The 22,890-nt window shown below is 47.6% G+C and overlaps 1 protein-coding gene across 1 annotated transcript in view; it reads right to left on the minus strand.

The window, feature by feature from the left end:
• The window catches only part of VIT (vitrin), a 104,906-nt gene that overhangs the window by 20,524 nt on the left and 61,492 nt on the right, over window positions 1-22,890 (minus strand). Inside the window, exons 7-11 of the mRNA XM_015064230.3 lie at window positions 22,096-22,287; window positions 17,228-17,284; window positions 10,424-10,468; window positions 8,897-8,959; window positions 4,312-4,459 (exon numbers count right to left, since the gene is read on the minus strand). Of these exons, the coding sequence (XP_014919716.2) occupies window positions 4,312-4,459; window positions 8,897-8,959; window positions 10,424-10,468; window positions 17,228-17,284; window positions 22,096-22,287 (505 nt within the window). The remainder of the gene's footprint in view (window positions 1-4,311; window positions 4,460-8,896; window positions 8,960-10,423; window positions 10,469-17,227; window positions 17,285-22,095; window positions 22,288-22,890) is intronic.

Consider the following 22,890-nt stretch of genomic DNA (forward strand, 5'->3'; position numbering starts at 1 on the left):
CTCAGGGTCCTTAACTTTAATCACATCTGCAAAGTCCCTTTTGCCCTGTGAGGCAACATAATTATAGGTTCCAGGGATTTGGATGTGGACGAGTTTGGGGGCCACTGTTCTGCCTGCCACACCAGGCCTGACATTGGTTCTTCCCTCCGCTCTGACTGTCCCGTGCACGGGGGCTCAGCTGATCCACAGGAGTCTCTGGGCATCCTTTCTTTGCGGGGGGTGAGGAGGCAGGGAAGGAGGGAGGGGAGCCGCTGAGTGTACGACTGAGGGTCTTCGGTCCAGGGCTGATAGGTAAGAAGGGTAAGAAAGTGCAGCCCGCTTTCTACCTCACTGGACGACTGGTACAGAGCAATGAGCAGAGAAAAGTCTTATTTCATTCTGAAATGAAGAAAAGCCAACATGTGGCTTTGTTCTGTAACTGTTTTCGAATGTTGATATCCTAGGGTTGATTACAGAGTTCAGAAGCACAGGTGCAATTCTGTTCCATTTGTACCGAAACTGGGGGCTAAAACAAAATCATGTCGAAGGTCAGGGGGCACGAAGCACACGCGGATCCAGGCTGCAGTGAAAACACCAGTGTGTTGGTTTCATTCGTTCTGCCGGCTCGAGTTCACCTACTAGCCACTTGCTCTGGCTGTCCTTGCGTTTAGCCTTTCCGTGTGCCTGTTGGTATTAAGTGCAGTCACGAGCCTGTTGGCTGTGCACTTCTAAATCAGAGCTCAGCTGCAAAACAAGGGCTTGGTCCTAGGCTTTTTGCTCAAGCACAGCGTTTCAGTCTTCAGCTTGGTGGAAAGCTTCAATCATCAGAAGCTTTCTCGGCAGATGAGCAAAATCTTTGCTTTGAAGTCAATTTTGGTTGACATTGTAGGGATTAACCCAAGATTTAATACCTGCCCTCTCCCCAGTGGTCATGCATTTAGCTGTGTGCTCTTGGGCAAGTCACTCAACCTCTCTGAGGGCAGCACCGCCTCTCTTACAGCAGGCCTGTGATGATTGGGGAATGAACTCTGGTTGCCGGAAGGCTGGTGCGGTTGGGGGTTAGAGGCTTCTTCATGTGCAGGGAGGGGGGACGTGGGAGCATGCTGGTACCACAGTGGTTGAGGCCTCCCCTGGTCTGGATCAGGAGCAGAAGCCCAGGAAGTGCAAGGTGAAGGTGCGGAGGAGCAGAGACCGCGAGCCCGCTGCTCGGCTGAATGGGGAATCGAGGGGACAGAGAGACGCAGAGAGGCAAAGAGGGAAGGACCAACCACTTGTCAGTCCCGTGACATCAACCCCCCTTCCCTTGGGCTACCAGGACTGATTTTCTGTTTCTTGCACCCAAAAGATCTTTGTGTAGGATGCTTGGGAATCAGGATTCGGAATGAGCACTGCATCCTGTAAATCAGATCATTTTTAATACTTGCGGTATTTTTATTTCATATTTGCCTTTTGTTTCCTGTTAATAGTATGAGTCTCTTAAATTCTAAATGTAAAAGTCTAAATCTAGCCGTGAAAGTCTAAATTCTGACGCAGCCCTCCTAAGGAAACGCGGGGAAGGAATCTTCTGAGCCTGGCACGTATGAGCAGAGTTTCCAGATTTCAGGGACTCCTGCCTGGCCAGCTTCTTCCCAGCCCACACCTCTCCTCGGAGTGCTCATTGTTGGTAGGCTGGGCACTTCCTGTAGAGCCTCATTTCCTCATTATAACACGCGGGACTTTCTATGGCCCCAAGGCTCTGTGATCCTGAGAAAGCAACGCGATCCCAGTGACCCTAAGGTGGGCACTGGAATCCACTGAGGACCCAAGACTCCAGGAGAAGGATCAGATACCAAATCAGCCAAACACTGGCCCTTCCTGCTTTTCATCTTCCAGAAACACAGGCCCCACATCTGCCTCTACTTCTGCTTCCTCCCCTTTCCTGCCCCACTCCCTCCCTCTAGATGCACTAAGACCATTTGGTAAAGAAAGGATTGAAGGGAGCCCCCTCAGGAAGGAAGCCAGGGGGCTGAAATCAGAAGCAATTTCAGCTGGGCACACGGATTTCCCTTCCACCTCACACACACTTCTTATACCGCCCTCCAATTTATTGTGTTCCCCACATTCCAATGAAGGATGCATCACCTCCGTGCAACACATCAGGTCATTACTGACCACGCCACCTAACTGGAACCAAGGCTGGAAGGAAGGGAGAGGCGGCTCGTTTAGTCTGTTAGCCCAACCTTCATTTATTGGGTGTCTTCCGAGTACAGAGCCAGTCACCGAATCACAGGACATCAGGGCTGGTGGCGCCCTAATAAATCATCCCGTCCGCCCCCAGGACTTCACAGATGGCAGCACTCACATGGAGAGGTTAAAGCACCTGCTTAAGGTCACACAGCAGAGCTCAGGCCAGAATTCAAGACATCCTGTCACCAGTTTGTTGTGCTTTCTAGCCCACCCTATGGCTGAAGGAAGGTGCAGATGATTGATTCACTTCTATGAGTACATAAAGTGAAGGAAAACATGCAATTTCTCTTAAGTGCTCCAAATTAATAAGGACCCAGGATACAGAAAAAGATGAATAGCAAAGGCATTTTTAGAAAGCGAAATTGGAAAGCATGGAGGTAACTCTTCTTCTGCAAATGGTGATCACATTAGGAAAACGTGGGGGGAAATAGTTTTCTGGGGGGGAAGGAGCCTTTATTGAATTGGTTTTCCTTCCCTGCTACATTTGCTCGTTCATCCGCCTTCCCACTGGCACACAACACTATTCTTCCGCCCATTTTTCTTTCCCCTGACATATTTATTACCTTATTTTCATATTATACTATAACCCTTGGTATACACAGCTTTTAAAGCAGCTATTTTTAATGCAAGATGACGCGCCAAGCTTTGAACCCCCCAATAAAATTGACCGGGGACATCTGGCACTAAAATGCTTACACTTCCTCCCTAGAGAAGCCTGCTCTCCGTTTGCTATCTTTAAAAAGTAACGTAGGAATGAAAATAGGTTGACATTTCGAAAACAAAACAATGACCAAAAAATCTCATTTTTCTATTTCAAGTTAAAGTCTTCAAGATAGATCCCTTGAGAGTTGACATTTGACGCAGCTGGTTATTTTCATATATTTGACTCTGACTATATACAAGGGCCAGGTAGCTCATCTACTAATTTTTCTTCAGAGGAATACAAGATAGTACTAAACGTGTCATTGGAATTCAATGTTAAAAGTACAAATGCTATAAATTTATGAAAACAAAGGACTTGTGATTATTTCTTTTGACAATTGAAAAATAAATATTCTAAGGTCTTTGAGAGAACAGCCTTGATTAAAATACAGCTCCTGGAGATCCTTGGGGAATTCCAAAGGATCTGGAGACCCTCTGGTTGTTGTCAGGTACACATGTTTTTACTTTTTAGGTGCAGAGAAATTAAGTCGTGACTGAAGCTTCTGAGCTACAGGCACAGAGGTCTGTGTTAGTTTCCGCTGCTAAGGTTAAGCCGTGGGTCTGCGGGGAAGAAGGGGTCATCTTGTGTCTGAGAGTCCTTTGTGGAAAGGGAGATAACTATCCTGCCCTTAATGGTTTCTGGTCAAAAGTCCATCTATTATTTGAGATTTGTGCTTGTTCGCTCTTCTGATCGTTTGCTTATTACCTGTCAATATCTGTATATCTGCTTCAGGGAGAAGTAGGTTTCTCGTATTATAATGAAATAAGATGGGCTTATTATCCCAAAGAAGAGGTTGAGATTGGATGTCAGTATGAATGCTCGATTTCTACCCCAGCTAAAATAATAGAACAGAATGGGGACAGGCACCTGGTGCTCAGCTGACTGACAGAGACCACTCCCCTCCCTGCCCATTCTTCCCCATTGCCTGGTGAGCTCTTCTGGTACCAGTGCAGAGGCCTAAGGTCATATGGAGAAAAGAGAAAGGTCAACCTAGAACACCATATCTTCTGGGCATCTTACCTGTCTGTGTGCAGGAGTGAGCACATGGTACGGTCCACCTTCCTCATCTACAGATGACAAAACTGAGGACAAGAGAGGCGAAGGCCTAGCCTGAGGCCACGTGCTTGTTGTGGGCAGAGCGAACACTGGATTCCAGCTCTCCTCCTTCCAGATAAATATCCTCTCTACCAATCGGAAGTGCAAATGCCATTTACCTCCAAATGTTCATTAACCTGTCCTTCCCTTCTGGAAGAATCAGATTTCTTAAATGGCACCTGAATTGCTTCAGTTTCTTTCACTTACATTTGTATTAGGGAAGACATGAATTTATGCTCTAGGATGCGTTGGTATCATTTGTGGCACAAGATTAAGTATGCGATGCCACTTGGTTTCACAGCACTTACCCATACTGAACGATGCCCATCAGTGGACCAGCAGGGCCAATGTCAAGAGCTTGGGCAACATCAGCCAGGAACTGCTTTTGGATTCGGAATCGACGTTTGCCAATGCTTGAGCTCCCGTCAATTACAAATGACAAGTCAATTTTGCAGTCTGAGGAATGGAAAAGGGGTCTGTTATTCTGATGATCTCTCATTGCATTAACCTGGGCATTCTCCCCCTCCCTCTTTCCCCATCAGAGCCCTCCCCACCCCACCCCGAGAATCCAATGAAAAGAAAATAAAAAGAAGTGGCAAGATGCAGGGTATATTCACTTATTTATATTCCTGACAGATTTTCACTGGGCCCCAAGATCCGGGACACTTGGACTAGTACTTATTTCTATAAATGTTTTAGAATTCTCTGCCCCAGCCACACTGATAGACTTCAGAAGCAATGACCTCCCATTCAAGTTTGGGGAAATCCTGAGGATGGTTTCCTCGTTTCAGACCACATAGGTTCAGACCCCTAGATGTAGAATTCACGAAGACTGAGTCTCAGGAGCTTGTGCTCTCTAACTCTCATCTTAATTTTGTAGAATTATGTGTTGGGTCTTTATAAAGGCAAGAAAAAATCAGCAAGGCTAGTGCGGAGGGGAGGGCAGGAATGGTAGAATGAGAAATTAATACCAATTTTCTCCTCATGTCCCTGGGTAAGGCAACCATAGAATTAACCATAGAATTATCTACACCTATCAGTACTTGTTTGTAGCAGTCTTTGAATTTTTCCCTTTCTTTTAGTTGTGATAAAGACTGGGACATTTTTCTGGCTAGGATCCCTGGACTTCCATGAATATATGGAGGTTATGTTGGAGGTGGGGGCGAAGAGCTATTCTCAGCCTCTCAAATGCTGTAGAAATTGGTGGAAAGCCACATAGGCTAATAGTGTCTTCTTTGCTCTCGACTGAAATTGCATCACCTTAGTATGATAAAACTGATTATTCAAAGCTGATCAGAAGTTCTTATTTGGAGGTATGTATCCCTTTGATCAAAAAAAAAAAAAAAACAAAAAACAAAAACGGGGAGGGGTGCCTGGCTGGCTTAGCTGGTTAAATGTCTCACTTCAGCTCAGGTCACGATCTCATGGTTTGTGGGTTCAAGCCCCACGTCAGGCTTTGCACTGACATCTCAGAGCCTGGAGCCTGCTTCGGATTCTGTGTGTGTGTCTCTCTCTCTGCCCCTCCCCTGCTTGTGCTCTCTTTCTCTCTCAAAAATAAACATTTAAAAAAGTGGGGAATGAATTGTTTAACAACTGCAATTTGGGAGACAAAAATATTTCAAAGCACAGTTCCACGTGGAGAAAAAGAGAGGGGGACAGTAAAATTAGGAATTTCTGGGCTGGAGCATCCATGAGGACACAAGGACCAGTGATGCCCTTTGTGCTTGGTGGTCGCAGCTGCCTGAACAAGCCTGGATCTCTTTAAGCTGCCATAGGATCGCCCATGAGGCCACTCTCAGCCTTCTCTTCTCTCCAATGCATGTTGTATTGCTTCCATGTGACTGGGGTCTTCCCTTCCCCAGAAGGAGGTCAGTGGGCAGGGAGGGATATCTATCTACCTACCAATCAATCAAAGTGTATATATATATATATATATATATATATATATATATATAATGAGAACAAGAAATGGACATGAATTAACACAGTTTTAAGCAGATTTGATGAGAAATACTTATTAAAGAGTGATACTATGGAATTAGCAGATTAAGGGAAAAAAGTTGTATCTGAGAATGTGCTTCATTATCTTGCACTGGTGCATGGCAATGAAAGCGAGGGGAGAAGTAGGCGATGACAACGACCTCTCTGGGCCTGGCTGACTCTGCTCCATCTGGAATCAGTGCCTTGGCTCATTAGTGGATCTTGCAAACTTTTACTTCCTGTCTGCCTGGACATTTAGTGCCGGCCAACTCTTCTTCTTTTTCTGCTGGCTTCCCCTGTCCTTTGCTGCCCCCAAACTGCCTATACCCAAGCATGATCCTTGAGATGAAGATTACAGGAATCAAAGAAAATCAAGAAGTGAAGCTTAAAGATGTCACAGAAGCCTGGGAAAAAGCAGAAGAGAAGCAGAACAGTTCTAGGGCTACTGATGTACCCCACACGGGGCCAGCCCATTCTTTCCTATGTCCGAGCTTGCAATGAGAATTGTTGCCAGCAGGTGGCAGTGGTGTTCTTCAGGGCTTGCCGCTCACCAGGCAGGCACCTGTGGTTTGCTAGAAATGAGGACTCCCAGGCTCCACCCAGATCTACAGAATCAGATCCCCATTTCAGCAAGACCTCCAGGTGACCTGTGTGCACATTAAAGTTTGAGAAGCACTCCTGAACAGGGCTTTTTCTTCTAGATGTCAGTAGATTAGTTTCTTTTAAAATGAAAACTCTTTTTTTTTTTTAATAACTGTTAATTAGAATAAGGCCCCGAAGTGACTTCCTTTCTTTTTTTAAAAGAATGTTTATTTTTGAGCCTGGGAGGGACACAGAGGATCCTAAGTAGGCTCCTCGCAGACAGCAAGGAGCCTGATGCAGGGCTTGAACTCAGGAACCAGGAGGTCATGACCTGAGCCGAAATTGGATGCTTAACCGACTGAGCCACCCAGGCACTCTAAAGGCGGTTTTCTTTTTAAATAAATAAAGCCCACGGGGCACGTGGCTGGCTCTGTTTGTAGAACTTTGACTCTTGATCTCAGGGTCAGGAGTTCAAGTCCCATGTTGGGTGTGGAGCTTACTTAAATAAAGCAATGAGCCTCTTCTTCATGGACAATTTTTTCTCATTTCTTACAACTTGAACCTCATTCAGGATTCAAGTGTTCACTTCATAGCTAGGCTTTAAACAAGTTGAGATGCTCTCTATTTGCTTAGGTCTCTTTACTACTACCTGATGGCTGACATTGGAATCACCTGTGCTCCCCATTGCCCAGAATGCTTTAATGATCTGGCTTTTAGCTCTGCGCATGTGCTGAGACACAGCGGCTTTCTCGTATTGAGAGGAAAACATGCCAATATGTAGATGGCATCACTACTACAGGATAGAACTGAGTTACTAAATGTTCAGCATGAACAATTTATTACGGTCACAGAGGGCAGAGGTTGGAAGACGAGGAAGAAAAGGTAAGATATAGTGTCTACGGGAATCAATCTACCAATTTTCTTAATTGCTTTGGTTTTCTCCAACATGATACAATTTTTATAGATTAATGCTTTGTGTTGTCTCATACATTAGGCCAGTGCTTCTTAACCCTGGATATATATCAGAGTCGCTTATGCAGCTTCAACAAATAAGAATGCCTGGGAATCTCTCTGGGCTGTGCTTCTTAAGGTTTAATGTGCAAAGAAATCACTTGACTCAGTAGATCTGGGGTAGAGCGTGGGATTCTGCCCTCCTAACAGGCCTCCAGGTGATGCTGATGTGGCCAGACCATACACTGAGTAGCAAGATGTAGGGTGAGTGGGATTCAGTAGGTATGAGCAGGAACTGGACATCTTGAGTCTTCAGGTGATTCTCACACACAGCTGGGTTGGGGCTCACAGCGCCCTGGTAGCTGACTTGCAGCGACTTTCTAGGGGAATCTGCGGGTGCTCCCTTGGGCCTGTAGCACTCACCTGCCTCTCGGTTTTCCTCTTTCCCCCCCAACCCCGCCCGGATCCCTCCTGTCTGGTATCCTCAGGTGGCTTCTCCACCTATTTAGTGCTGAAGTTCTTCAAGTTTTTTCACTTTTTAAAAATGTATTTATTTATTTTGAGAGAGAGTGGGGGAGGGGCAGAGAGAGAAAGAGAAAGAGAGAATTCCAAGCAGGCTCCACCGTGTCAGCACAGAGCCCAACACAGGGCTCAATCTTGCAAACCATGAGATCATGACTGGAGCCGAACTCGAGAGTCGTATGCTTAACTGACTAAGGCTCCCAGGCACCCTGGAAGTTCTTCACGATTAAGCCCTCTGGTTTCCCTAGGTCACCTTTCCTGTTCTCATGACCTTGGTTTTAAACCCTAGCTCATCATCTTCCAACTCTGAATTCCCAGGGGGCTCCTCCTTCTCAAGTCAGATCTGGGGAGTCAGGCACCTACTGGACCAAATGTCTTTCAGAAGATGGAAGACAGAAACCATCTCCCTGCCCTACCCCTGTGGACCTCATGGCAATACCATTAGCCCAGCTGCTTCCTCTCTCATACCTCCCCCTCCAAGCCTCTAGATTCTTCCTCTCTGTTTCCTGTTTCTCTCCATTTCCAGTTCCAGCTCGGAGCTCTGTCTGCCCTCATGCCCAGTAAGCCCCTGGCCCTGCTGGCAAGCCAGTCTCCTCCTCTACCCCCCTCCTTTGTCTCCCCTTTCCATCCCACCCTGTTGCCATAGTGATGTTTAAAAAATCCGATCCTCTCCCCTTCGTGTACACAGTTTAAATCCTCCATAAGCTTCCCTTTCCCCTTAGAACAAAGTGACAGAAGAGAGGAGATCAATAGATCCAGGGTGGGAAAGAGGTGGGTTTGGGTGGGAGTAAGCAGGGAGAGAGGGAAGCAGATTGGATGTCACGGCCACTATGGGTTTCTAGTTGTCAGTTAACTTACTTGGATCTCCCTGGGATAGCGGCTCCAAAGCCTGTGTGCTTAATTCTTCTTTTGGAACAAATCCTGGAAAGAGCAGTAAAACTTTTGGTGACTTACAAGAACAGGAAGCATCTGGCCTTACCCCAGGGATGGGGACATAATGGATATTCACACCCAGCTGCAGGGCGAGGGGCTTGGCTACAGGCTTGACTGTGTTCTTCTCCACACCACCCCCACCTTGAGAGATAAGACTGAATTACTGACAGTCTACAAAAGACATGGCAGCTTATGGGTGCTCAGGGGTCTGAAGTCAGAAACTTGAGTTCTGTTCCCTACTGCCTGTTAACTGAGTCTGTCTGAGCCTTAGTTGCCTTACCTGCAAGCAGTAAGCACTTTGCCAGTGTGAATTATCCCTCTGTAAAACTCTGAAAATCTCAAGGTCAGGGCATGTGTCTTACCCATCGTATAAACCTTCACAGTGCCTATCACCATAGGTCCTCGGTCAACATTTGGTGACTGAGTCAATGCACAAAGATGGGTGAGACACATGGCCAGTCTAACTGGGGGGGCAGATGTAAGCTGCAGGGCAGGAGATAAGATACCAGCAACTCCAACAAGTGAGAGGGTCTAGAACACAACCCCTCCCCTCCACAGCCTGAGATTAGAGGGGAAGCTACAAAAGGGTTTTGTCCTTTTAGTGCGTGCATGCGTGCGTGCGTGTGTGTGTGTGTTGAATTTCAGCCTTGGGAATGTGCTTTAGAGCCATTTACATGGAAGCCAAGTTCACACATGTATCATATAAGGGAATAAAGACCATCAATAAGATGGCCTGGGAAGTTGGTCTTCCTATTTTCAGCATGCCTGGAGTGTGGGGTGCCCTCCCAGAGGCTCCATCAGAGGAGGGAAGTGCGGGGGGCTCTGCTCTTGGCTGTGGTGAGCTTTCTCCAGGCTTGTTAGTTTTTCCAATTTGCCAAGCACATGATTTCATCTTTCCATGAAAGGTCAGTCTGCTCATCCCACTTCCTCACATCATTTTGAAAATTCGCTTTGGGTGTCTAACGGCATTTCTCAGCCAGGAGCCTCTCAGGGAAACTGTCCAAAGCTCCATGTTGGAGGGAGGGGGGAAGAAACGTGAGGCCAGAGGCCTCTCCTCCACCCCGTCGTTCCCTACCAGTAAAATCTACCCTAGACCGAGAGCCAGAAGGCTGTGTTTGCTGTTGGAGTTTCAGACCCTTAATTCAGTAAACAGTAAACAGCGAGCAACACTCATTCATGTCAAGGGCCAAGCTGAATACCACTTTGCAAAGAAGGACAGGGCAATAGAAGGAAGTCAGAGTGTGCTTCGAGATGGAGTGAGCCTCTCAACCTAATTTTGGGGTGAGGAACTCACTCCCTTGTACGTTCGGGTCTTCATGACTCTCACTTCCCTTTCGTTATCCGGTGGACAACAGTGGGCTCTGTGCCACCAGCTGGATTATCAGACTCTCGTGATTCTGTAATCCTATGTCTCCAACTAGTCATGGCCAGGGGGTTGGGCTGTATAATTACCTGCATCTAAAAGGACCGATCCAGGTTTCCACAAGTCCATTTCCCCTGATTTTCAAAATTAAAAAGAAGCAAACTTGTTATTTAGGTGAAACCAGCAGAAACTTTCAAGTGAACTGCCCGGATGATAACATTTTCCACTTGTGGCAGAGAGTTCAATAAAAGAACACGGGACCAGACGTTAGGAAGATACCACCTAAAACCTACAGCGTTTTTTCTCCTGGGAAGCTCTGAAAACCAAAGACAAAAACATCTTTGCCCTTTCCTTTCTTTTACTGTGCACCAAGAATCATGGACTATAAAAATCCCGGGATTCAAGGGGACCTAAAAGCTCATCCAATCCAGACCAACCTCCCCAGCATGCTTCCACAACATCACTACCAAGTGAGTGGATGGCTGGTGCTTGGATACTGCCAGAGACAGGGAACTCATACCCAACCAAGACAGTACATTTCTTCTCGGACCGTTGAGACTGTTAGAAAATTTTTCATCGTATTGATCGGAAATCTTAATCCATCCTTCCATCCACATCCTTCCATCCGCTTATTAAGCGCCCAGCATATACCCAATATCATTTCAGGTACATTTGACTCACCCATCTATTTTATGTTCTCTTCCTTAGAACCACACAGAACAAATCTGGCCCTGTCAGGGAGTGGGCAGTCCACTCATTTCCTGGGGCTTGGCTGCTCATTGTGTGCCTCATGCAGAATAAAGCAGAGTCACCAGGCATTTCTATGTGCAGTAAAATGTTTAATGCCCCACTATAAACTGGGGTTGATAAGGTGGAAAGGGTGGTCGGGAAGGGAGGGGGATTCTTACCCAATAGTCCCTGACGTCTTTTGGAGAATCATGGCCAGGAGGGGCTCAGAGGCAGCACAAACGTGTTATGAAGCCTCATAAGGACACCAAAATAGCTGTTTCTCTTCCTCTGTCCCTTCCTTCTGTCCCCACCTCCCCAGCTCAGAAAGTGTAATCAGCCCATCAGCTTTGCAGCAGGCCGAAATGAGTAACACACCCAAAAGAAGTGATGTTTTCCTTCATAGGATGAAGGTGCCCGGCTATTTTGAAAGGCCGTCTGCGTTCGTGCACATTCTGATTTAGTGGTGAGAACTGAGTTTAATCTGGCTCAGCCATTAACCAGGCATACACCTTAAACAAGTCTCCTACCCTCTGTGAACCTTAATTTCTCGGCGAATCACATTAGCAGGTTGGGTGAGATGATCTCCCTGTTCAAATATTTATGACTTAGAAGTTTAAACGGTCGGCTCGCCTCATTTCTCTATCGCCACCTACTGGTAAACACACACACTTCACCCTTTCCTTGAAGAAGGAGTCTGGTAGCATCTCAGTTTTTGCCCAAGGCTTTCAGCACCCTTGAATGCTACAACGAATTAGAATTCTGGGCATACTTTAGCAAGAGAGAAACAGTTCCCTGACAGCAGGGAACCAAGCCCTTCCTCCTGTCCTGGGAGCCTGTCTTTCTGTTGGTGCCACTTATATTTGTTTGGGACAAGCATGAACCAAATCACTTATCCAAAAGCCGGAGGCTGAAAAATATTTGGACAGCTGAGACTTGGTGTTTTTTGGACTTGGTGGTGATGGGAAGGAAGTCTGTGAGAACACTGACATTCTGGTGTTGAAGAGTAACCAGGTGATGTGAGGATAAAAGGCACTGGAAGACCCATCCTCTGTCTACCCAACCTTGGCCGGGGGGTTGGGGGACTTGCCTACCTTCTCTGACCTCAAGTTTTCTCCTGTGTAAAGCTGAGGTCATGAACACCTGCCTTGACCTGCTTCCCACAGAGGTTAATGTGTACAAAATCACATCGCAAAGTGTAAGCCAGTCTTAAAAAACAAGGACTTATTTTTTGGGACGATACTCGCTTGGTCATCTCATAGATACAGTCAGCGTCTAAGGGAAGAACTGGCTCTGAAGGATTTCCGTGGAAAAAATGTAGATCTGTTAACGCTTACTGAGAGCGCGCTTGGCGTCAGGCACTGGCCAAGCACTTTGCAAGTTTAAGTCACAATGGCCCTGTGGGTTGGGTTACGGCTGTGACCTCACGTTACAGGTGAGGAAGCTGAGGCACAGGGAGAGGTCGAGCTGAACTTCGAGCTCAGGCTCCAGAGCCTGCACTTAATCACCCCCTGTTCATCACACGTGCGAAGTCACTGTCACGCTGGCATCTCAGGGTCATCTAAGGCCACTGAAGGACACACTACCTGGCACACTCCCCGTGACTCACGCTAAATGTGGGGGGACCCCCATATCCCTGCTCTGAGACCCTGGTGATGACCTCTGCACTGGTGACAGCTTCCGTTCCCTGCACATCTGGAGGTGACCAGCACAGGACCCAAGCGGGAGCTGTAAGACATGGCCCTTAGGGCTGTAAAGTTTTATGGGGCAGAAGCACAGTTGGCCCTTCGCCCCTCCCCCCCCCCCCAACCGGGTTCTCCCCAGAGAGTCCCCTGGAGTGTGAGTGTTAGGAGGTGGTAGTCTGAGAGGCAGCAGGCCTCCGGAGCTGGGGCACCCCCGTACCCTCCTTCCCTTGGCCCGGCTCCCTGCCTGGAGCCGCACGGTCCCCGTGGACAGCTCCCTCTTGCTGTAGTGAAATGGCAGGCACTTGCAGAGCCGCTGGCTGGGCCAGAGAGAGCACAAGGGCTATCAGAGCAGGCTGAGGACAGTCCAAGGTTCTAGGCACTTGATCTGTCACCGACGCATCCATAATGCTGGGTGTACAGACGGGTTGCCCTCCCAGCTTGGTGTGGGATATTGGTTTGGGACCTGGCAGCCTTTTCGCGTGCAGACAACATTAATTCCATGGTTGGGTTTCCAGGCAGGTGAAGCCTATTGGATCGAACACGGTAGCCTGAAGCCAGACAGCAGAAGCAGAATGGTTCTGAGGCAAAGTCACCGAGTTCTAACTGAAATCATCAGAAGCACCCTCCTTCCCCTGGAAATACAGCTGGCGTGGCCATGCTAGCAAGGTGGCTCCTGTCCCCACTCAGAGGGTGCTGGAAGGAGGGGCAGGGCCTGGCAGTGGAGGCCAGAGGTGGCAGTGGCCTTACGGATGACTGTGGGGCCTTCTACCTGTGGAGGCAGAATTCCAGAACCTGAAAATATCTTAGTTGTCTTTGTAGTCCTAATGCAAAGCACCGTGTCTGACATCTAGCATGCTCAGGAAATAGAATTTCTTTTAATTAAAGAACAGTTCCTCTGCAGTGGGGATGGTGGCTTAAATTGGGGAGGTTGGGCAGAAGGCATGGTGGGAGGTGGGTTTTAAGTCTGGCGTCCTGTGGAGGAGAGGATGAACTACTGAGGCCAACGACAATCTCATGAGGTCCATGTATAGCTGTCCGCGTCTGTTAGTGGGTTGCCTTAAACACAGGTATTTAGTGGGGCTCTGAGATGTGGTCCCATGTGGTATAGATTTGTATCAGTGATGAGAAGAGAGGCAGGTGGCACATTAATCAATTATGCGGATGACAGAAAAGTCGGAAGGATAGTTAATACACTAAATGACAGAATTAAGATACAGGAAGATGGCAAGAGACAAAACTGAGGGATTTCACAGCGATAAGTGTGATATTCTAAGTTGGGTTCAAAGACTCAATGGCACAAAGACAGGACGGATGTGACCTGCTTCTGTAGAAGTGCAAGAGAAAAACACCCTGGTGACTTGAGTTACTGAGTTATTGCCATGATGGAAGCAGAATATTTAGGCAGCGAGAGGCAGTGCCCTGGCACACACCCTTCGTGGGTGGCATCGTGTTCTGGTCTGAGTGCTCTGTGTGAGTCTTTCAAGGACTATGGTCACAATCTGCCAGGTCACAGAAAGACCTGTGGGAGGAACCGGAGAAATTTATCCTAGAAAAGATGAGACTTAAGGTGGATGTGAACGCTCCTTTTGTATATTTGAAAGGCTCTCAAATTCATACTCTTAAAAATGATTGAAGGGGCGCCTGGGTGGCTCAGTCGGTTAAGCATCCAGCTTTGGCTCAGCTCATGATCTCACGGTTCATGAGTTCAAGCCCTGCGTTGGGCTCTCTGCTGACAGCTTGGAGCCTGGAGCCTGTAGTCTCCCTTTCTCTTTGCCCCTCCACCTCTCGTGCTCTGTATCTCAATAAATAAATAAATGTTAAAAAAAAATGATCAAAGACCCCAAGGGGTTCTTGTTTGTGTGTTATCCTACTAAAAATCAAAGTGCTCGGTCATTTGAAACAGAATGTTAACTATTTCACCATTTATTATGCTTTTTTTTTTAACACGAGAAATAGCTATTTTCCAAAATAATTCAGTGACAAGGGTGACAAATTTCTTCAATGCCTGGCATAACAGAAGACTGTGGGAATCTGATATCTGTTCCTCAGTCTGTTGGGACATGTTTCGGTTGAAGGACAAGAAGAAAGTCTGGCCTCACTCAGTTGTGCGGTGGGAGCAGGGAGGACATCCCAGGATCCCCATGAGCAGGGTCCTCAGGCTTCACTCTGAGACACACTAGTTTAGCCAAATTAGGATCAATGGGCCTAAGTTCTAGATAGTTACGTCTAACAGTGAGGGGGCTGGGACCCCTCCTGACCACTCACTCAAAGGTATCTGATGTGGGGCAAAAGCCTTTCTCTGGCATATTTGGTGGGGAATCAGACCAGAGGCAGTTTATGCAATTCATCCCAATTCCATGTCTCAGTGATTTTCTAGCTGAAGAACTGGGCAACTTGCCTGATAGGCCTGATTACCTCTGAGGTGAGAGCCTGACAGAGGGTATCTAAGAGCCCCAAATGTTCTGACCTGCCTTTGCTCACGGTGTGCGAGTGGCTTCTGCCCACAGGCAGGAGCCCTAACGAGGCTGCGGGACCGGTGAGGCCTGGGTGCCCGTGGGCTAGGAGACACTCCGAGGCCAGGGCTCGCTGGGGGTGGGTGGGTGGCTCAGAGCAAAGTTCCAGGGATGATGGTGAGGGAAGGAGCTGCAGAAATGGGTAGGATTTGAGGATACAAAGGCAGCTGGGTGCATCTGGAAAGTTTAGGAAGATGGAGCATAATGGCTGGGAGCATGAAAGAGAAAGGGAAAGGAATGAGGGCTCAGAGCTAGAGAACTAGAGAGGTAGCATTAGAAAAAGAGAATGGGGTCAATCACTGAAAGTAACCTTGGGTTCTTGGCAGTCAAAAATAGGAGCTTGGAGATCAGGTAATCTGCCTCATTACCAACCACCCCCTGAGCCGTGTCTGATTTGTGGTGTATGTGAGCTCAATCAATCCCAGAGGCGGGTCCTGGGGTGTGCAAGGTGGGGGCATAGGCCACCCAGGCGGGAGCCTCTCAAGCAGACCCAACCCATGAGCGCTACTGGGTGTCTGCACGGCTGGAGATTTTTCTCTTTGACACGCCAAGAACAGACAAAGCAAAGAGACGTTTTCTAGAAGGTAAAACGCCTTGGCATGCCCACAAACTCTGACCATGTGGCAGGATGAGCTGCAGGGGCCAGCAGCCAGTGCATGGGGAGTAAGGTATTTGCAAGGGTGCCGGAGCACGGCTGGTGAGCAGCGGGCAGCTTACCCGGGCTGACCTGTGCTCCAGCAGGCTTCTGGAAAGCAGCTTTGGGAGAATCCTGACTTTGGATACCTGATGGGATCACCGGGCATCAGCTGATTCAGGTGCAACCAGCAGTCTGCTCTCGTCCCTTAATTTGCCCCCTAGCATAAGTGCCCCCGGTTCAGATCTTCCTTGGAGGTCAGCCAAGCTGGCTGAGCTTGGTTCTCCTTCTGGGGGTGGTGGAGGAGGCAGAGATCCTAGCCAAGGGGACAGGGTGCAGGAGTGCCCCGTGCCTGGCTGCCTGAAGGGTCCCAGGGGCCTACTGAAGGCTAGGATGGCCTTGGAACCCTTGCCTTGCCCAGAGATCTGATTCTTAAAACCCTTTGTCCAGGACAACAGCGTGTGCTTTGGCAAAGGTACAGTTGGGCAGCAACTAGATGGGGGACCACATGGAGCCCCTGCTCTGATCCAGTATCAAAGCAAAACAGAACCTACAGTCTCTAGGAATCTTTTAACATGCGGAGGACAGACTGGTATCCCCCAGCAAGAGTAAAACCTGGACTCTTTTCCTTGGGAGACCCAGGCCCCACATGGCAGTGCCCTGTGGCTGCAAAAGGCTTTGTGTCCCTGGATCAAGTGGATCAGCTTGTGGCTCAGGCCCTGAGCACAGTTTGTAGAAAGCGCCCGGCCCTGCTGGATTTTCCTTTCCAGGGCATCACAGAGAAGGCCTCCAGGGCATCACAGAGAAGAGAATTACTTGCCTCATCCCTCTGCCATCCCAGGGCTTGGGCCAAACTTTAAGGGATCTACACAGACGTGAACAAAGGGTTGCTGGGAGTGTCATAAGTCACAGAATTCCTGGAGGAGAGAGAATGGGCTTCTATTCTCCATATCATAGAATTACCCCAGCAAGATCGGCTCTGCCCTTCCCTAGACAAAGCCACAAATTTTTCTCTTTCTTTTACCCTAGTTCCTCAAGCATAAACCCCAGAGAGTATCCCTTTTCAGGTTTACAAGAGCCTAGTTACTGAATCCTTAGGAATTTCCATCATAACCTGCACAAAAGTGCCTCGAGGGAACAGCCATGGGTGAAAGCTTTGCATTCCTTTCAAGTTTCCTCACAAGCTGGGCCCCTGAGCAGTATCTCCTGTTGGCATCACTGGTTTAATGCCCTCTGTCCAAATCTAAATCAAATGGCAAGGATCTGGAATGACAAAGCTCATGTAAACACGTTTAACTTCCATCAGTAGCTGGAAAGGTGAGTTCAGGTTCTTACCTGGATCCGCGCGGGGGCTGTTTTGGCCGCTTGTGTAGGTGCTGGTGGCCCAGAGATCTGTAATAACATTTGACCGGTCAGAGCATGAATTTTCATTGAACTGTTCTCATTCTTTCCATGATCCAGCCTAGCAAGACATTACCAAGTTCAGAGCTAAGGTAAAGCTTTGTCCTTGGGCGGTCTGAACCTACCCCGATGAGGCATTGAAATGGAAAAAAAAAGGGGGGGGGGAGCAGGAATTTAACTCAAAAAACTGACTGAAAATTCCACATAATAATCACCCTTGTATTTCACAATTGTCAAAGTAAGTATCTTTTACTAAAGTGCCCTATTTTTTTTTTATACTTCATTATTCTTACAATAATTCTCAACGGTGCCACTCCTGAGGAGGTTAAAGTAATCCTTCAATAGCAATGTCACTTAACATTTAACAATTTGCTTAAATGGCGTTAACAGGGTATTGACACAAATAGCATTAGCTTTCAGTCATTTTAAAGGCACACGAAGGGTTATCCTTAATTACTTTATGAGAAAATCAAATGCAACTTCGGTGTTCATTATTTATTGGGCAATTGCTCTGAAGCAAGGCTTTAAAAGGAAGGAGGGGGATTTTATAAAGAGGGAACCATGGAAAATGAGCTGAGAGAAGGAACCAAGTTTCAGGGAGGGGGAGAGAAAAAAAAGGTCATGGAACAATATCAATTTCTCTTAAAACCCAAACTGTCCACAAGTCAACGTTTCCCTCCCTTTGACTCTGTTCCATCCGTCTGAATACAAACTCTAAATAGCTTTGTTTTCTGTCTCATTGTAACGATAACATGTGCTCACTGTGAAAATATATGCGGTGTATATCAAGAACCCACATGCAATCCCTCTATCCTCCGGTTGCTGGTACACAAGTGAGATCAGCACCCGTGCTGTTTTGTCGACTCCTTCCTTGAGTTAACAACCCACCACAGGCCAGTCTCCTGCCAGGAGGTGCACATATTCATCAAAATGGTAATAGCTGTGTGCTAATTGCTTTAACCATTCTGATGGTGGACAATTAAATCGCTTGTACTTCTTTTTCTGTTAGGAACAACATCTGTGTCCAGGCTCCTTGTTCCCCTCAGATGACGTTACCTCAGGATACATTCCAGTAAGTGCAAATTCTGGGTCGTTTCTCTACACTTTTGCCCAAACCACGTATCCTCAGTTTCTCATGTGAATTGGTGAAGAAGGATGTGGTATAGCTTAATTTGCATTGATTTGATTCCTGGGGAGGTTGAACATCTTCTGCTCTATTTATTGGTCATTTACAGTTCTTCCACTGTGGCTTGCCTGGTCATGACCTTCACCTATTTTTCCATGGGAATGTTCATCTTTTTCTTACTATTTGTAAGACTGGACTTGAAGACCTAAGTTTTCCAGATAAACTTAAAGACAGATACGCTTTCAGAGAGGAGATACACAGCGAGGTGAATGACCACAGCCGCCCGCATGTCTTGCCACCAGGCGGCGCTCTGCTCCCTTCCTTGGTTTACCCTTCTTCGTGGGCACATGTAATGTTAGGTCTCCTGAGTCACCTGTGGCACTTCTTGAAAGGAACCCGACTAGGAAAATCATGCCCAGCAGAGCCACCCCACCCTTGTAAGCCTGCGGTAGATTCAGCTGACCCTGCAGAGCAGGCCTGGAGGGATTTTCCATCTTTTCCAGAACTCCTTCCCCAGCATATCTACGGATCTGGTTCTACTGGCTGCCCACTCTGGTTGTGGGATGTGGCTCTGTGGGTGCCCGTGTAGTCTGGCTTCTCTCATGACGGACAGCCTCACTCCTGTCCCTCTGAGAAGTCTCTGTTGCTCCGGCTCTTGGCTCCCTTACCCCCAGCCTTGATTTGTTCCTCACTGTCTTGTTAGGTTTGCCTATTCACGGGTCAGTTAAGGGGTGTCCAGACCCATCCTTTTTCTTCCATCTGTTATCAGCTCCTCTTCTTGGGCTGGGAGAGCCCCTGTCTTTTCCTGCTACAAAGTTTCCACCTTCCGCAAGACTCCCTCCAAGTTCCTATGTTCTGTCTGAGAGGCAGCCTTTTATCTTATTGTAGAGCAAAGATACTCATTGATCCCAGAGGCAGATTGCTCCTGTTCTGGTACACACTTCTAGGTGTTCTAAGCTGAAGGGACCCGTTGCAGGGATCTTGGTAGGGTGTGTTCACAGGTGTAGCCCAAGATCTCAGGGCAGTGCCTGACACATAGTAGGCTCTCAATAAATATTTGTTGAATAAACAAATAAATTAGGTTTCACCTGGACACCCCATCTACAACACACTTCTACAATCTTTTGACTCTCGTCAATACAAAAGAGGAGAAAACCCTTAATAAAGGCAGTAACAACAACTCACTTGTCTATCAGCAATAAGAGAGTTGCTCTGTTATAGCTAGCAGAACATTCTCAATTGATTTGAAGAAAAAAAGGAATTATCTGTGTACTGATTATGATATAATATAGTTGGGCTAAAAGATCACAGCAAGTTACCTATAGCCATACATGAATATAGGCATTCGTGAAAGTAGACTTATGGTTACCTGGGGCTGGGGGACAGAGGGATCAGTTAATGGGTACAGGTTTCTTTTGGGGATGATGCAAATGTTCTAGAATCGATCGTGGGGATGGTTGCCTAACTCTGCAAATATACTAAGAACAACTGAATTGTATGATTTCAATGGGTGAATTGTATGATATGTGGAAAGTATTTCAACAAACTCTTCTTAAAAAAAGAAAAAGAGGGCTTCAAACATCCATTTTCACTTCTCTTCATTCCTACAGCAAATCCTTTGAGCGGGCAACATGGTTTCTTCATGCCCCCTCTCCCTTCCTCCCCTTCCAGTCTGGCCCATTTCTTGGCAGTTACCGTGGAGGCGGCATGGAGCGCTCCTTCTGAGTGTTTGCCTGGCAGGCTGTGGGGCGGCGTGGGCGCTGGCCGAGGTTGAAGAGGGAGGCTGCCGGGCTGGGAGGCTGCTGTCCAACGGCCCCTGTCCCCCAGCCAGGAATAATGAGGCTTTGCCAGGTCAGGAGCCACTACTACATCAAGTTCCTTGAGGTTTCCACCAGCACAGGCCCAGCCTGTCACAGGATTTCCAAGCTCCCAGTGTAGCCAGATAAATATGCCACATGTTTAATTATACGTGTTATGTAAAAACTGACCTCCTCTGAGGAGACACCAGGAGCAAACAACTTACTCAACCACTCAAAAGTCTCTGAAAGAATCAAGGGCCCCTAAAGTCAAGAGCCTGAAGTTATGAAGAAGGAAAGCTTGTGGCTTGAGGGCCTCTCTCACCCAGGATCCTTGCTTCCTATTTCTCTTGCTGTCAGGCATCATGTGCCTGTGCTCGTGTTAGCTGGGGTTCCAGAGGAACAGGATGGCGGGGGCGGGGACGGGGGTCATGTCCTGTGTATCCCAGCAATTATTTTTATGGCATTTTTATTTGGGTACTTCCCATCATCGATCCTTCCAGGGGTTGTTCATCCCATGGAATGAAAATAACCCTTGTTTCATAGAGTAGTTAGGAACATTGAGTAAAAAAACAGTGCACACAGGGTGCCCAGCACAGGGAAGCATGGACTGCGTGCTCCACTGTTGTTATTCTTCACCACAGTGGGCATTGGGGGTGCCTAACATCCTCTGGCCTCACTGCCCCATCCGTGGCAAGGGCAGGTCAGGCCCTTGTTTCTGGGATGGCTTCATTCGTGCCTGGGGTGTTCGGTTATGGCAGGGATGCCTCCTGCAGGACAGTCAGGGGGGAACCCGGCTGCTGGGGTGCCATCGTGGCTCTGCTGTTTCCCAGCCGTGTGACCTGAGGCCGGTTTCCTCACTGCCCTTCTCTCTGGTTTCCTCATCAATGCAAGGAATTAGTGAAATCAGAAGTCGTAGATCTAATTACGTAGCTCGGTTATGAGGATCTCATAGACTAATTGTAAGGTGCTTCGAAGTGTCCAGCATGTTGCAAGTGCTGACGTTATTTGTTAGATAAAAGGACGAATGGATGGCTGGACTCTGATATGGAACAGGCAAGGGCCCTGCTGTGTGGCAGGAGGTGAGGCTGAAGGAACAAGTCCTGGGCACGTCCTCCTAGGAGGAGAAAATGGCCCTGGGTGGGAAATATTTAGGAAAACCTGCTGTCACTCCTGCTGTGGAACGCTCCGGACTCTTTCCAGAAGACCTTTAGAAATGAGACGGTCTTACTAGCCTAGGATGGCTTGCATAAAAACCTGCATAGAAACTAGAGACTGAGTTATCAGTTATCAGCTCTTGAGGTAATACCACGTAATACCAAGATTGGTTAAATCTAAAACACTATTTAAGAAACGGATACATAAAAAGCAATCAGAAAGGGAGTAAAAACTTTAGCTGTCTGGCTTTTCCTATAGTTTTGTTTTGGTTTTTTTTTTTTTTGTTTCTTTTTTTTTTTTTGGTTTTGTTTGCTTCTAATATTTGAAGACTTCCAGGAGCATACGTTTGTCCCTTAAAACAAAACGCAACAGCATTTACCTTGAAACCTACTATCCCTTCGACTCGGCTTTTGCAATGGGAAAGTTTCACGTAACGTCCTACCTTCCTAAGTATGGTAACAGCAGTCACACTTCCAAATCTGTCTTAAGCCCCTTCCACGTGGTTCGCTTAGCTCTTAGCTTGGTCCTAACGTAGTATCAGGCTCAGATTTACCCCTGGAGTCTGGAAGGACACACCCACGCACTTCCGGCCCAGGTCTCGGCGCTACGCCTCAGCCAGCTCAAGAGGCGGGACTCCGCACGAGCATTCGGACAGAGCTGTTACCCCCGAAGCCCGTCTCCTACTTTCCTAGAGCATGACAACACACAGTCTACCTACTGACCCAGCTCCCCGCTCCTGAGGCCCACGGGCTGGGGTCTGAGGCTGCTGCTGGTGGAGCCGGCAGAGGGGGACGGCTTTGGCAGGCTGGCGTGGGCAGCTCCAGTGGCAGTGGCTCCCGTTATCTGCGTCAGGGTGACTGGCTGTGCGGTTGTTCCTGGAACTGGTGGCTTCTGGTAGGCTTTCGTGGTCTCATCTGTAAAAAAGATGAAATTATACTGAGTCCTACCAATTGGCTGGTGGGCCCGTCAGGACAGAAATGAATGCTTACTGAACACTAGCTTTGGGCAAAGATCTCTGCTAGCTGCTGCGGAGGAGAAAATCCACCTGCCCGAAAGGAATGTACAATCTGGAGGGAACAATGAGCCAATAAACAAACCAAAGACTAAATAACAATAAAATATTTAACTTTTTTTTACGTTTATTCATTTTTTGAGAGAGAGAGAGAGAGAGACAGAGCACGAGCGGGGGAGTGGCAGAGAGAGAAGGAGACACAGAATCCAAAGTAGGCTCCTGGTTCTGAAATGACAGCACGGAGCCCGATGCGGGGCTCCAACTCACAATGTGAGATCATGACGTGAGCCGAAGTTGGACGCTTAACTGAGCCACCCAGGCGCCCCATAACAATAAAATATTTAAATAGTTAAATCCTACAGCAACACTGAGAAGGCAGAACATGATTTACTGCCAAATTAATTTGCCAGACACCAGAAGCAATGGTTTATGAACCTTTTTCTTTTCTTTCTTTCTTTTTTTTTTTTTTTTTTTCTGCTGTGTCAGCATTGACCTCGGGATGGAA

The sequence above is a fragment of the Acinonyx jubatus genome, chromosome A3 (genome assembly GCF_027475565.1).
Source record: "Acinonyx jubatus isolate Ajub_Pintada_27869175 chromosome A3, VMU_Ajub_asm_v1.0, whole genome shotgun sequence".
Classification (NCBI taxonomy): domain Eukaryota; kingdom Metazoa; phylum Chordata; class Mammalia; order Carnivora; family Felidae; genus Acinonyx; species Acinonyx jubatus.